The 16,356-nt window shown below is 30.8% G+C and overlaps 1 protein-coding gene across 1 annotated transcript; it reads left to right on the top strand.

Annotated features, from left to right (window-relative positions):
• The first annotated feature begins 10,743 nt into the window (after nt 1–10,743).
• On the top strand, nt 10,744–16,073 carry LOC137823596 (TOM1-like protein 6). The gene is made up of 9 exons (XM_068628800.1): nt 10,744–11,234; nt 11,733–11,811; nt 11,951–12,049; nt 12,663–12,776; nt 13,288–13,451; nt 13,572–13,653; nt 13,739–13,824; nt 13,938–14,222; nt 14,609–16,073. Exons 1-9 carry the CDS (start codon nt 11,110–11,112, stop codon nt 15,816–15,818), a joined length of 2,244 nt encoding a protein of 747 aa, XP_068484901.1. The 5' UTR covers nt 10,744–11,109; the 3' UTR covers nt 15,819–16,073.
• Nucleotides 16,074–16,356: the final 283 nt, after the last annotated feature.

Genomic DNA, 16,356 nt, shown 5'->3' with positions numbered 1-16,356 from the left:
ACTTATGTGACGCATGCAAAACTGATTACCCGTGTGTCTATAAGTGGTTACTTATGTGACGTTTATGGTCACCCACTCTTCATGAAAAAAAAAATCAATTTTTTTTAATAGGAACCATATATTACATCGGTTAGATGACTTAACCGATGTGATAACCCTACCAGAACTTGTTACTCAGCCACAGGTTCCTCCACAACGCAAAACTGGCTACATGTGTGTGTAAGTGGTTACTTATGAGACGTTTATGGGTCACCCACTCTTCATGAAAAAAAAATTAATTCTTTTTTAATAAGAACGATATATTACATCGGTTAGATGACTTAACCAGTGTAATAACCCTACCATAACTTGTTACCCATCCACAGGTTCCTCCACAACGCAAAATTGGTTATCTGTGTGTTTGTAAGTGGTTACTTATGTGACGAACGCAAAACTGGTTACCCGTGTGTCTGTAAGTGATTACTTATGTGACGTTTATGACCACCCACTCTTCATGAAAAAGAATTCAGTTTTTTTAATATGGGTCATATTATACAGGTTAGATGGCTTAACCGATGTAATATGGGTCATTCTGAGTAAAAAAAAATATATATATATATATATATATATATATTACACCGGTTGTTAGTAAGAATCGATGTAATATATTCTTTTTTACCCTATTTTGAAGTTCGCCCTCCTCATTCGCGCACAATCTTCTTTCTACTACGTCATTGTTACGTCTGCAGCGTCAAATGTGTGTTATTGTCAGAGAGTGTCAATATATTAGAATCCTTTTGAATATGCACAATGGAAAAACATTGTTCCATCACGTATTTAGAAACCACATATAAATGCCTTTTTTTTTGCATATTTGGATGGCATTTTATCCTCTCCAACATGCTCCCATCCTTCACACATCCGACACATTCACTAAGATTGTCTATGCAACTCAAGATACCTTCATCATCAAGATCGATGATATCATCTCTCGTCAAATGGAGGAGATATGTGTTGGCTCCACGAGGACTTTTGAGTTTTCAAGTCCTCATCTCTAGGTTGTGAAAATTCTATGTTTTAGGGGATCCACCTTAGGTCGAGAGTTATGCTCCTTTTCATTTGTCAATCATGTTTTCTTTTATAGTCGCAAGCAACAATATTCCCTCTATTAGTTAGTTTGCCATCACCATTAAACATGAATCAAATGAAAACTATAATTGTAAAAAATTTAGATGACCATCATTGACACATTTTATGTATTTTCCTTCTACATGTCCACTAGTTTTCCTGGGAGATACCAATGTCCTGCACATAATGAGTATCTTGATCATGTTACCTCACAAAGAGGCTTTGAGGATCAAGCTACACAGAATATATTAAATTGTGTTTGAATCCTTAACCTTTCACACTAAACTATCTCCAACAATGATCATGACAATAATTGATGATACTAAGTAGGATGATAATTATTTTCTTAGTTTATTTGTTTAGGTTTTATAAAATTCTTATATTATATACCACATTGAAATATTATATGACATATTCTATCCAAAAAAAAAAGCCAACATCACATTCTAAAATTATATATTACACAAATTTTAATACCACTTTAGTTAATATATTGAATAAACCTATATTAATATATTTTAAAATTAAATAGAATATTCCACAAAATAAATAACACAATTATTATTTCATAATTTTAAATAATCACACTTTAAAAAAAAATTAAACTAAATTAACCTTAAACAAAAAATATCGAAACAACATTCCAAATTTCATAAACTATTATTAATATTTTTAATATTACATTTTATATTATCTTTCACATGTCACCTGATGGTTGAATTAGGTCTTATAAATTTAAACCACTTAGATTCGAAGGTTGTAGAAAAGAAAAAGTGAGTTCAATATAAGATATTTCAAGATACTTTTTATTAAATAATATTAAAAATATACTTTAAATCTCCTTTTAAGTGTTTGTGATAGAGTAATTAGCAATAACTCAATTTCAACACCAATTTCATCCATCAAATTTGTATATTCTCCTATTAGCAACTCCTCTTTTTTGCATTATCATATTACACCAGCAACCAACTCAAGAAGCCTGAAACTATTGCCAAACCACTACTACTGCATTTAGTTACGGTCAATGTGTTGTTCTGATGTCTATGGTTATGCAGAAGCCATGATTTTATAAGTTGCTTTCCACGTTGCCCCGCATCACAGCTACACATTACCCCTTTCACCAAGCCTTATAATCAACCATTTGCTGAACTAAAACTATCTATACTGATAGCCCCCAATCATTTAGTCTAAACCCATTATCCCAGCAGTTTATAACCATGACAAACACTTTCCCAGCACCCATATTTTATCCTTTATTGTACCACTTTCAACCAATAAAAATTTACCCCTTATGAATTTTAGACAAGTTACAGGATCAAGCACCAATCCTAGTAAAAAAACACAACTTTTGTGCCACATCATCTACCCTTTTCTTCTGAAAATAATGCTATTCCTAATATACCATATTTTTCAAACTACAAACACCCATACAACACCAAACTCTGTTTAGCTCCCTATTCAGCATCAACAAAACTGACTAAAAAACTCTTCTCTTTCTCCACACAAAACGCATATATTGCATCTTACCTCGACCCCCTTTATGCTCAAATTATCCTTCGTGACTACTCTATTCTGTATTACTCTCTATGCAAAAGGTCTGAGCAGAATCTAAAGTCTTGATTTTCCAAAACATTTCATACACTTGGCAATCCTCACTAGTGATTTCATTCAGTAGTTTCTTACAACCAGATCTAACAATATAAGCATGAGTTTCATCATCCATCCAACACCATTCATCCTTCCTGTTCTTGTACCTATATAAGATTTGATTTTGGATCTCTTGCATCAATAAAGATGCCTACAATTTCCCACTCAAACCACTATTTTCTCCATTTCAACTTTCAGACCCACTCTTTTTCCTCAAATCTCCCTAACCCCTCTATTATTGTTTCTTTATCATTCGAATTTGCATATAGAAAATAAAGCATCGATGAAAGAATGATAATCAGATCAATTTTCCACTAAAACTTTATTGCCATGTATGTCCTATTGAATTGAATTTTTGAAGAATAAGATCTTAAACTTTTACAAACTATTATATATGCTCAAACTTATAATTTCACGATTGTACTTGTAATCTTTTAACTTAAGAAATGATTTTGTGTGATGTACACAAAAAATATTAAGTGACACTTGTAAAAATAAGTTTTAAAATTGAAAAAAAAAATGAATGTGAAAACCACTATAGTTTATTTAATTAGTCTCTATATTTTTTCTATTTTTAAGTTTCAAATTTTAATTTTAAACATCAAATAAACATTTATCTATTTTTGTAAATTAATTTTAACAATTAATTTTAATATTAAAAAATTTTAAATTTATACATCTAAATAACATAACACAACTTCAATATCAAAGTTAAGCAACAATAATTTAAGGAATAATTCATGCATCGTAACACTTCTCTGTTTTTTCTTTATGTCTATTTGTATTTCTACTATATTTTTCTTAGTGTTTCTATTCCTCTTTCTTTATGTTTCAATGTGGTGCCTTCTTTATACAATATTCTTCTCTTTTTTTCATTTCTTCTTTTCATCTTTTTTTCATTTCTTCTTTTCATCTTTTTGTCATTCTTAATATATTGAAGTTGAATAATTTGTATGTTGAAACTCTAATGACTCTACACCTCACAATGTTGACACTAAATGCAATTTAGTGAACACACTATTTTCTTAAGGTATAAACATTTGAGTTACATTTCTAAAAAAAGAATGAAAATATTAATATAGAATAAGATTCTTCCAAAATTAGATTTTACAAATATAAATATTCATGTGAATTGTAAAAAAGAAAAAATAAAAAAAAAATAAAAAAAAATGTTATAAGAAACACTCAACTTCTTAAAATTGTGCACACTAACCTTGGAAGCCGTTATGTTAATTCTTTCCAAAAAATAAAAGGTACTTTATCACTAGTTAGGTTTATTTTGCTGCATAAGAAAATTTAAGTAGTGGATGCCTTGAAAATTATTTGAATAAAGTAAAAATGAAATTAGACAAGAATGTGAAACTTGTTAGGTTTGCCAAACTATGTAAAATCCAAGTACTTTTGCCAAACTCCTTTATACACAGGACATTTGGCATAATACACCATTTTAAGCACAAAAATAGAACCGTACCATGTATGTGTTAATCATGATTCCTAATAAGGTAGTTTCCAAAGACACCTTTTTTAATTATGGGCTAGTAGGGCAATTAGTATTAGGCCTTGCATGTTTGGGGTTGATAGGTAAAAATAATGGTTTATAATCCTACAATAAAGAGATTGGATGCATGAACAATGTTACTTTTTCAAACGATTTAAAATTTTCAACAGAGTATTATTAATTCACTAGAAAGGATTTTTTATAATTCACAAGGACTTCCTCCAATAACAACAAAAACTTTAAGAGTGTTAAACATTTTTAAATTTATCTCTAAAATTTTGACACAAACATGAAAAATCAGTCTTTGTTCATTTCAATGTAACGTATTTATTAAAAAGGTTAGACAATTTCAATAAAATTCTTTATATATATATTACTGCTTTTAATATTTATTTGAAAGAACTTGGAGTTCACAGAATGAGGAAATCAATAACTAACACATTTGTAAATCAAATGTGGAATAAACAGAACCAACTCCAGCCATGATTAAGAAGAAGAGCTGCTAGTTTTTTGTTGACCTTCCAGGCTCACTCTCCCATGTCAAATGGTGTACTAATGGATACCATTCTACTCCATCAAGAATGCATTCATGACCCATTATCACCACAGTAAGGCCACTCAGAGTTTGACCATTCAAATGCCAAACACTTCTGGCATATATGGACCACATTAATTATGAGTTATATGACACATAAACAGTCATTGCATTGGTTACAATTTTTTTTACACATCTGCAGCATGCATCTGTATATCTAGAATAAGGTTTATTTAAGGCAGTGTTATACTGCAGTAAATTTCTTAACAGAATGGAGTCATAACCTACATGCTTAATAATGGTAATATTTATAGAAAAAGAAAAGGTTTAAGCATATATATATATATATGGACAATGTGCTAGTCTAGGTAATCCATTTCAGACACGATTCCTGCATTAATAGTAAAGTTATACTATTATTAGCTTTCACATCTTTCTCCAATTTAAGGTGAAAAATGAGAATATGCATTAATAATGAAGCTACTCTCTTTAGCTTTCACATCTTTTTTTCAGTTTAGTAACGTCAAAATAAGAATATACTTCTTGAGTTGCAAACACAACTCCAAACAGATTCTTGAGAAATGTGAATGAATGGAAGGTGGTGTTTGAAATTTGCAATCTCCAAAAGTGTGTTTAAAGTGTGTTTGCTTCCTTCCTTTTTTTTGTCATTATTTTTGTTATTGCTATTTGGCGATAGTGCCTGAGAAAGTTGATTGTTGAGTTGGTTAACCATTGCATAGCTTTATTTGGTTGAAGATAGACACAGTCATGAATGGTGCTTTTTGATATTGGAATGTGGTGTCTTCCAAGACCGCGTGCATGACTTTGTGGTCACTGTCTGTCGTGTTACTTTTATTGTTTTGGTGTACATGTGGAGCCTTTACTTCACTCTCTATTCATGGAGTACAAAACACTGTCATTCTTTCTTTTCCACACCTTTCATTTTTCTGTCCTACAACAAACAAAAAAACAATATAGCCAATATTATACTTTACAGACAAAAAAAAAAATAGAATCAGAAGGAAAATAATATATTTCTGTGTAACTTTTATTTTAATATTAGACACTAAAAGAAACAATCATTTAATAATAAATATATTTTTTAACTTAAAATACTAATATATGTTATTATATCATTAAAATGAGTTGTAAAAAGTAATTTCTTTTCAAGAGTATCAAAATATTATATTATTTTTTAAAATTTATAACTAAAATTTGAAGAAGTTAGTCCACTACAAAAAAAAAATCATCAAATAAAAACTAATTTTTAGATAAAAAATAATTAGTTGCAATAGTAACTAAATTAAAGACTATTTTAGAAACTAAAATAAAATTCTGGTTTCTAAATTAGTTTCTATTATTGTTAAATAGTTTCTAAATTGGTATTTAATTAGTTACCAAAGTTTTAACAACCAATTATTTAGATTCTAAATTTGGTAGCAAAAATATTGGTTGCTAATTAGATACCAATTTAGAAACTATTTAACAATAATATAAACTAATTTAGAAACCATTTTTTTTTAGTTTCTAAAATGATATCTAATTTAGTCACTATAGCAACTAATTATTTTTTATCTCTAAAATTGTTTTCTATTTCATGATTTTTTTTAGTGGTATCTCACACCCAATAAACCAAGATTATGGTTGTTGGGTCATATTTATTAAATACATATTGACTTTTTATGGAAAAATACATTCAAAAGAGTTATTTTTTAATGTTTTTATTGAATTCTTCTGAAAATATAAGAAAGCGTAATACTTTTCAAAATATTGGTATAACCATTTTATTTTTTAAGTATACGCAAAGAATAATATGACTGAACCTATAGCATTAAAAAATAAAGTTGAAACTGTAGCTTCAAATCTAGTACTTCAACTTAATCCTTTTATATTTATTGAATTTTATACAAGACTTTTACTAACAAGCATTTGAAATCATTGGAAAAGTAGTCACATTAGGACAACAGCACTTGAATACTATATAATTTGTATCCTGTTTGATATAATATTTTCATTTAATTATCTCACTTTAACTAAAAATTATTTCCTAAAGATAATGAATATGAAACCGACATTAATCGTTGAAATTGAGATTTAAACAAGCCCTGATATTTAAGAAAAATATAAATACATCGACATAATTATCATAAAAAATGTCAAATTTAGCAAATTTCAATTTTTTTAATAATAGAATCTAGTTACCACATATATATATATATATATATAGTGCATATCGACATTTTTCCGTTGAATCATTGTAAAACTTCCACGTGTCATGAACTTTGGCCCTATAATAATAATTAATAAATAATGAAATGACTATGAAAACGAAGAATAAATATGCATGGCTAGTGGCGCGTGGCAGCTTATAGAACAAACGAAAAAGCAAAAGATAAATAATAATATTAAAAGAAATTCAGATAAAAATATATACTCCATCAATACCACTCATAGTTTTTTGGTCATTTCACTTTCATTCATAAATGTATATATAATAATAATAACTCTTCTTGGTGACTTTATGACTTTCTGAGTATCCACTTTCTCTTTTACAAAAGTATTTTAATGATAATGTCATCATACTTATTTGAATTTTTGAATTTTATGTCGCTTTTCTGAATTTTATTTGGAAAAGTTCACAAATGAAATGTGGTGTCTGTAATAAATTAGAGGTAAAATTCAATTAGTCACTATTAATTAAAAATTATATAAATTCAATGTCTACCATTTACATTTGAGTTAAAGTTCAATGAAAGTATGCACATTATTATCTTAACAATTAATACAACACTTAAAACGCTATTGAGTTATCAATGAAATTAGAAAGGAAGCTATTTTAGTTATCTTTAATTGAAGCTCTATCAAACATCTTAAGGTTAATTTTAACAAGTCTTTAAGAGATCTATTTAGTTAATTTTTTTTTTTCAGCTATATTAAGTTCTCCACAAAGAATATGCAAATGATCATTGATTTTGGATTTATGCAAAAAGTGTAAAAAGCTATATATTTAATTTCCATTAGTGCAAAAAGTTCTATTTATGACAATATATTTACAATACTTATACGGTTCAAAATTAAAACGGGTATAAAACGGCGGCTATGAGTTAAAACATCATTCTAAACCAAAACGTTTGGTGTACAAAAACGGCTATGAGTGGTAGTCGCTGTCTCAAAGTAAGTCTCCTATTAATTTAAAAGAAAAGTTGATCGAATGTTATGATTTTTAACCAACTTCAATTAATAATTGAATGCATATTAGAAAGAGAAGCACTCTTAGTAAAATACTATATAAAGTTAATAGATAATGAAATATACATTGACAAATTTGAAACTAATTTCATTATTAATCTTCTTTTAAAAGCAACACAATAGATTAGTAACATTCTAGAAAATATTAGTTCTTGTTAACAAGTGTCTTGGGCATTAGTTGACAAATTTAAAATATAAATATTAATTATAATTAATTAGAATATAAAAGTGGATTAATGGTATTTTATAATTAGACCTTATAAAATCATCTGTTGTACCTTCTTATATATTATGAAATATTTTATCTAATAAAATTTCATTAGAATAAATTTTAAACGATTCTGATATCATATCAAGAAATGAACTTTAAGTCTAACTCAACCTTATAAAACTAGTTTATAAGATGTAATCTACATCTACTTACTTATATACTATTAAATATTTTTATTTCTACTCGATGTGACATCAAATATGAATTAATTTTAATATAAAATACTCTCAGGAAAAAAAAAAAATACAAAATCATCCAAACTAATATTCTTTAACATTAAAATTTAACAATTTGTAATGCGTTCCTTATTCTCTTTAAGTGCATTAAAATTCAAAGAGGATGTCCTTACCTTAATTAAACATAAGAGACTATAATAGTGTATTTGCTTCACCATAACACCTATTGCCTAGCCTAGTTTTATTTTTTTAATATGTATTTTTAATTGTTTTAAACCGTATATTGGAGATCCCACATCGACTAGAGATGAGGATAATTCATTGTATATAAGTGAGTGCAAACCTCACCTCATGAATTGGTTTTATGGGGTTGAGTTAGGCTTAAAGTCCACTTTGTAATATGGTATCAGAGCCATTTCAAGCTTATCCTAGCGAGTATTTGTTGACTTTATCAGGTCACTTACTATCGGGCTGTTATTGAATCACCTACCATACCTTGTTGCTTTATAAAGTATGAAAATATAATCATAAAAAGAAAAATATATATATGTACGTATTTTTGTTTTGAATAGTAAATTTTTATACTTTTATAATTGTGCTCGTTTCTTTAGTTTAAATAAATTAAAAGTAAAAAAAATAGAAAGAAAAAACAATTAATATATTAGTATTTGTCATAATTTTTATCAGCATTATTGATAGGAGACGATTAGCTCGATGAGCTTCCTCTCTCCTTTTGGTTTGCTTTCAGTGTGTCATTTTCACTTTAATGCTTATACAATGATGCCACCAAAATAGTAAGTGTGCAATGCATAAAATAAATTAATAAAATAATATTCTTTTCAAAAACTTCATTTACACACTATTTCTTGGTTTATATATACAACACAACACAACAAACTGAAAATTGTTTCAATTTTAATTTCAAACCTAATTCACATTTTCTATATTTACATTTTCTTCTCAAATTATCTCCTTTTTCTTCTTCATCATCATCATCATAACAAAATAATATCATGCTTACTATTTAGTCTATTTTTTTTATTTAATAAAATATTTTGAGAATAAAATTGACTTCCCTCCAGTCCCAAAAGCTACCATCTTTGGAAATAATTTATTTTTCCACAAGAAAAGTTTTTCTTTTCAAAATTTTAGGGCGCAAGATATTTAAAATTGTTCTAGAGGAGTATAAATGTAATATTAAAGAAATAGAAAAAAAGGGTTGTATCATCACTATACGTTGGAATCACATTTGCAAGAAAATAATGTTGTAATTTTTTTTAATGTTTGGTGATTAATGACTATCTTATATAAACATGAATTAGTTATAAATCTTTTGTTTTAAATATTTTTTTTTTAAATTGCTGCAATTAAGAATTATAAATATTGTAATGTTTAATTTCTTTTATTACTATAAATTACATCCTAACTTTTTAAAATTACTACTTATCATGTTTATTTTTAAATATATTACATTGTTAAAATGTAATGATATCTTGTAAAAATCATTAAATATTAATTAATTAAAATAAAAAACAATTAATTATCAGATAAATATAATAAAAAATTAGCTATTATAGTCTAATTTTAATATTATAGTAAGATATTATCTACCACCTTATCCAGTATCTTAATATAATCATTAAAGTTAAATGTTATTTACCATCCACAATTAAATCATAGGTGTCTATGCATTCTAATATTATCACTTTTATGCTGTTGGAGTGAGATGCATCAACATGACATAGTTTAACACATGATTGATCATAACATCAAATCATAATAACACTACATGATCTTTTGGAATAGAAATCTACTCCAAAAAATCTAGATTGTTTATATTTGTATTTACAATTTTCTATCAGTACTTCATCTCTTCAGAGTTAGAAAGATTCAAACAATTTCTGCCATTCAAATAATCTTCACAAGTATCTAATTATGATTTATAATGAGGTACAAATTAAGAAATACTTTTATATTCTTATAGTTCAATGTAATGTAAATTGAAATAAATGAATCATGGTTTGTAAGTGTGAATAATTAAATATCTTTTGAGATTTTGAAATGATTATTAATTACTATAAAGTCAAAGAATTTGTATGGGTGACAGAACAATTTCAACAGCGGAAAAGGAAACCCAAATTCAAATGTGCTTCTCCTCATCACGTGCCAATAGCGCGTGGGTTACACAGGCATGGGAGAGCGAGTGCACCTATCACACCGCACAAAACTCGCACCCCTTTCAGCTAAGAAAACGAAAAATATAGAATGATAAAGGAAAATTACGCACACTTTCCGGGAAAAAAATTTGTATCGAGAAAATAATGGAAAAGAGAAAATTCCCCGATTCCCCTTTCTTAGCTCAGAGAGAGAAATAAAAAAAAAATAAAAAATAAAAAACTATTCTATTTGAGAAAACAAGCGACGACTATTCCGGTTATTATTTTGATGTTTCCATTCACGAATTGCGTTAGGGTTTCGTAATTTTGCACTCTTCCAAACAATCGTTGCGGTGCTTATTAGAACAATTTTGGTGGAAAGTTTTCATCTTTTTTTGGGTCGTTAAATCCAGAATTGATTTTGGTGCTCCTTGAAGAAGTTTCAGAAAGAGAGAGGGGGGACGGATACGATGTCTTCTTCTTCTTCTTCTTCCTCTGCTACTGTCGCAGTGGAGAAGGCAACCAGCGATCTTCTTATGGGCCCTGATTGGACCATGAACATCGAAATTTGTGATTCCATCAATTCTAATCATTGGTAATCTTCAACTACAAGAAAAGGAGGAAGATAGATAGCATATCAATTTCGATAATATGTTTTATTTTATTTTATTTTGAAGGGTTTGACTTTCATCAAATACCACATGTTTATGTCTTTGAATATGATGCTCCACTTAATGTTTGTTGGTTCTGTCATCGGATGGAATTTTGGGACTAAAGTTGTTGTTGATGGTAGTTAGTATTTTCTTTGTGATGAAACTGACAATAAGATTGTATTATTGGGAAAAGAGTGGAAACTGGTTGTTCCTTTTTTCTGATTCTATTCATTTTTTTCTATTGTTTATAATTCTTGTGATTTTTAATTTTCTCATGCATAACTGTTGTCAAAATTGAACAATTTTTTACCTTCAGTTTCCTTTCAGAAAAACCAGGGTCCATGGATGACACTGCAAACTGTGCTTCTTTCTCGTTATTTGCACTGGTCTTTTAAGTTTTTACTGAATCTTTGATGAATACTGCATGTTTAATTTCTCAGGCAGCCAAAAGATGTGGTAAAAGCTGTGAAGAGGAGATTACAACATAGGAGCTCTAGAGTTCAATTACTAGCTCTAACGGTACTTTGTTGGCACTGGCTTTTGGTCTTACTTTTCTGTATTTGGCTCAAGTTGTTTGTGGCCGTGTCCTCCTGGATTACTTAACTTTAAAATTCATTTGTTTGGAGCTTGATTTGTGGTTTCTGTTTGTCTACCCCAGCTGCTGGAGACAATGGTAAAGAACTGTGGTGATTTTGTGCACTTTCAAATTGCTGAGAGGAACATACTGGAAGAGATGATCAAAATCATAAGGAAAAAGGTAAGGTGGTTTTAGTTGGATTGGAAACTTAAGATGTTCCTGGTTTAGTTTGTATATTTGATGCTTGAAAGGAATTGTTATTGCATTCTTCATGGAATTTGTGATTATAAATGCAAATGTCAGGATCTAATCTATTTTGTTATTATTTATGACATCTAAGGGTGTAATTCTTTGAAATGCTCTTTTGCCTAATTCAATATATATCCAAATCTAGTCCGGCGGCTACTGCTGTACATTATTAATGACGAGTATGTTGTAGTCTTTTGTGGAGATTTCCGTAGTATATGATTCTATATTAGATAGGTTACTCGATCATTTGCTCAAAACTACCTGTGTGTTAAATGTACATGGGCAGTATTTGTCTTTCAAAAAAGAAAGTTGTAATGTGCAGTTGAACTGTTATAGAATCTATCTACATGTTGATATGTGAATACAAAGATTGTTTTTATTGGTAGAAGTCCCCCTGTTTTTTTACTTATCAAAACAATCTTAATATTTACTCATCAAAATATGGATGGGTTCTTTATCTGTTAAATTACTACTGTTTCCAGCAAACTATTTTTTTTATTTGATTTGTCTAGTCTAACATGAAATACATGTAATGATTATTTAGGCAGATATGCAAGTGAGGGATAAAATCTTAATGTTGCTGGACTCATGGCAAGAGGCATTTGGGGGACCAGGTGGTAAACATCCCCAGTACTATTGGGCATATGAGGAGTTAAAGGTAATACTTGATAAAAATTTTGTATTGGTTTTTGTCAATCTCTTCATTGATAGTTTCATGTGCAAAGTGGTATGCTAGATTTTCAAAATTATATAATTGGCATTTGTGTATACTCTGTAAATGATTGACAATCGGTTCATCTTAAGGGTGAGATTACAAATTTAGGAAGACACTTTTACTTATTCTAATATGTAATACAAATTTGTATTTTGTACTAAATGCGTCACCTAAACAAAACACATATAGATGCTTTGCCTAAAACTATAAAGTTCTTGGAAATCTTTAGTGACAAATGGGTGAATTTTAACTTTATAAGATTCCACATACTTTATTCCATCAACACCTCAGTGTGGAGAATTGTCCCCTGGCAAAAGCTCCCCTTTGTTCCAAATTTACGTTTTATGTACAGGAAAGATTGCATTGATATCTGTAAGCCATATCCACATGTGAGCTATTCAACGACCATCAGATTTTATCACCATAATATTATGTTGAATTATGTGAATGACAGCGATCTGGAGTAGTTTTTCCAAAAAGATCACCAGATGCAGCTCCAATATTTACTCCTCCTCCTACCCATCCAAATGTAAGAAATATGCCAGCTGGATATGGGATGCCAAGCAATTCATCAAAAACACTGGATGAAACTATGGCGACTGAGATAGAAAGTTTAAGGTTAATGTCTGCCTTCTTTTTTTTTTCCTTTTCACCCTTGCTTCCTCTGCTGTCCTTTGTATGACAGAACTTCTGTGTTATCATATTTGCTTTTAAGCTAACTTCTCTTGAAATACTCAGTATGTCAAGCTTGGAGTCCATGCGACATGTTTTGGATCTGTTAAGTGACATGTTGCAGGCTGTGAATCCTAGTGATCGTGCAGTAAGTTAAACTGTTTTTCATGGTCTTCTGAATCCTCCCTTTGTTTAAGTGAAATGATTTAACGTCTGAGTTTTATGCTTTATAGGCTGTAAAAGATGAAGTAATTATTGATCTTGTTGATCGCTGTCGCACAAACCAGAAAAAGTTGATGCAAATGCTAACAACAACTGGGTTAGTTCAACTCGGATTTTCCATCTGGCACACACCCAAATATACTTGTTTGTTACTTCGTGAAGTCTGTCTGCAGATATGTGGGTTTTGTTCTCATCTTGGTTTTGTCATAGGGATGAGGAGCTTCTTGGACGAGGCCTGGAATTAAATGATAGTATTCAAGGTTTGCTAGCTAGGCATGATGCAATTGCTTCTGGTACTGTGTTTCCAATTCAAGGAGCAAGTCCCAGCACTGTGTCAACTGAAGCTCGATCTACTGTAGATCAATCCAATCTAAACAGCTCCAGCCCTGGAGAGTCTTCAACACCTAGAGCTAGCTCTTCAGCCATAGTGCTTTCTGAAACCAGGAGCCAGAGTGATGAGGAGGAAGAGGATGAATTTGCACTGCTAGCTCGGAGGTCACTTAGATCTGCTAATATACTTAATATTTTGTGCCTCGTGGTTATTGAAACATGTTTTTCTTTTCAGTCTTGCTTGCTTATAACTTCAAAATAAACTAGTTTAGAATATCTGTTTAGGTCTTTTATCTATGGACATGAATGGATAAGCATGTGCAATGGGATTATGTACCCTTTGTTTTATAGAAGTCAAAATGCGTTGAGCATGTATTTTCGTTTTATACTTCCACTCATGTTATTTCATTCTGTCCTACAACTATTTTTTAGAAGCCCTAGTTTTGTTATAGAATTTCTTGTAAAGCCCTTATACCAGTATGTATTGTTTTACCATGGGTAATGGTAATGAGATTGTTCTACCATGTCAATAATTTTTTTTATTTTTGCAGGCATTCTAAGGCGCAGCTTGTGATTTCAAATGATGCCGCAACTGGTTCCAGCGAAAGTTCAGTTAATATTAGCACCAAAACTCCACATGTTCCAAACCCCTCAACCTCAGTCCCATCCAATGCATTAGTTATTTCCAACCCTCCTGCCCCAGTTAGTATTGCAAAGGATCAGGACATTATTGACTTACTTAGTATCACTTTGTCAATGTCACCATCCCCACAGACAAGTTATGCACCATCCCCACAGACAAGTTATGCACCGTCTCCACAGGCAACATATGCACCATCACCCTCTAGTCAAGGCATGCATCAGATACCTGTTCAGTCCAGATCAGAAGGGTATTCTTTTGCTTCCCAAACATATCCGGCAAATTTGTCTTACAACAGTTACGTTGTCCCTTGGGCTCAACCTCAATCTAAGTCAGAATTTCAAACCCAGCCTCAACAACAACAACAGACGTATCAATCCCAATCTAATCCCCCAACCCCACCCTCATCTCGACATACACATTATGAATCTGAACAACAGCATCATCAACCGACCCAGCAGGACCGGTCTCAGCCCCAGTCTGAGCAACAACAACCTCAACATAATCAATATAGCCTTCACCAACAACATTTGCAACCTCATAATCAACAGCAACCTCTACAGTATCAGTCTGAGCAACAACAACCTCAACATAATCAATATAGCCTTCACCAACAACATTTGCAACCTCATAATCAACAGCAACCTCTACAGTATCAGCCGCAGCATCAAACACTGCAATCTCAACCCCAACCTCATCCACACTCACAACCCCAACCGCATTCACAGTATCAACAACAGCAACAATTTCAGAATCAACATCTTCAATACCCTGCAAGATATCCTCCCCCACCATGGGCAGCTACACCTGGATATACGAACTATCAAAATCACTCGCCTGCTACAAATGTGAATTCAACACAAGCCAATACAACAGTATCTTATCCTTCTGCTCCAGGGGTTAGGCCCGTGCTACACAATAATGCATTTCCTGCCAAAGTAGGTATCGGTGGAACTCCTGCGAGTGCAACAGGACAAAAGACTTTTGTTCCATCTTACAGGTTATTTGAAGATTTGAATGTTTTCGGAAACACAGACGGAAAGGTTAAGATGACCAGCAGTGGTTCATCATCCAATTTGTCAGGGACAATGGGACCTGGTATGATTGGGGGTCGTAAGTGAAGTGCTCTCTCTCTCTCTCTCTCTCTTGTGTAAAAAATGTGTTGATATACTGTAAAAAATGGGACCAGCAGTATTGTTTGCAGCTTCTCATTTGCATCTTATGGAAGCTCTCTATATTGATACAAGTGACTCTTCCTATTTTATGAGTAACAACAGATCATAAAGTCATTAGCTGAGTGTTACCTCAGACGACAGACTTTGAACATTCTTTGATGTAATATTTAGTTTCTGGTAGTGTTTCTCGTACTTATGTTCTTTCATGATGTCATTAATTATTGAGAACATATACACTTGTAAGGTAGCCATCAAATCACGACACGTAGTTAACATGGACAAATCCATACATATTGACAAGTCTGATGTGAATTTTTAACAAGGAAAATTAATATTCATCGCATTGGTATTTATGAATCTGGATTTTGGATCAGTAAATCGATTTACATGTGCGAATTTTGGATAGGCTTGATTTCAGATTCTTCAAGGCACTTTGGGATTCATATCCATTTTCAATCCCTGTAATTTCTCAAGATATCTTTTT

The sequence above is a fragment of the Phaseolus vulgaris genome, chromosome 8 (assembly GCF_000499845.2).
Source record: "Phaseolus vulgaris cultivar G19833 chromosome 8, P. vulgaris v2.0, whole genome shotgun sequence".
NCBI classification, from domain to species: domain Eukaryota; kingdom Viridiplantae; phylum Streptophyta; class Magnoliopsida; order Fabales; family Fabaceae; genus Phaseolus; species Phaseolus vulgaris.
This window is presented reverse-complemented; position numbering and strand designations above follow the sequence as displayed.

Excerpts from the sequence above, each read along its gene's own strand:
- LOC137823596 (XM_068628800.1), top strand. The coding sequence starts at position 11,110 with ATGTCTTCTTCTTCTTCTTCTTCCTCTGCTACTGTCGCAGTGGAGAAG. Across the intron at positions 11,812-11,950 it reads TTCAATTACTAGCTCTAACG|CTGCTGGAGACAATGGTAAA; the intron begins GTACTTTGTTGG and ends TGTCTACCCCAG. Across the intron at positions 13,654-13,738 it reads TGAATCCTAGTGATCGTGCA|GCTGTAAAAGATGAAGTAAT; the intron begins GTAAGTTAAACT and ends TATGCTTTATAG.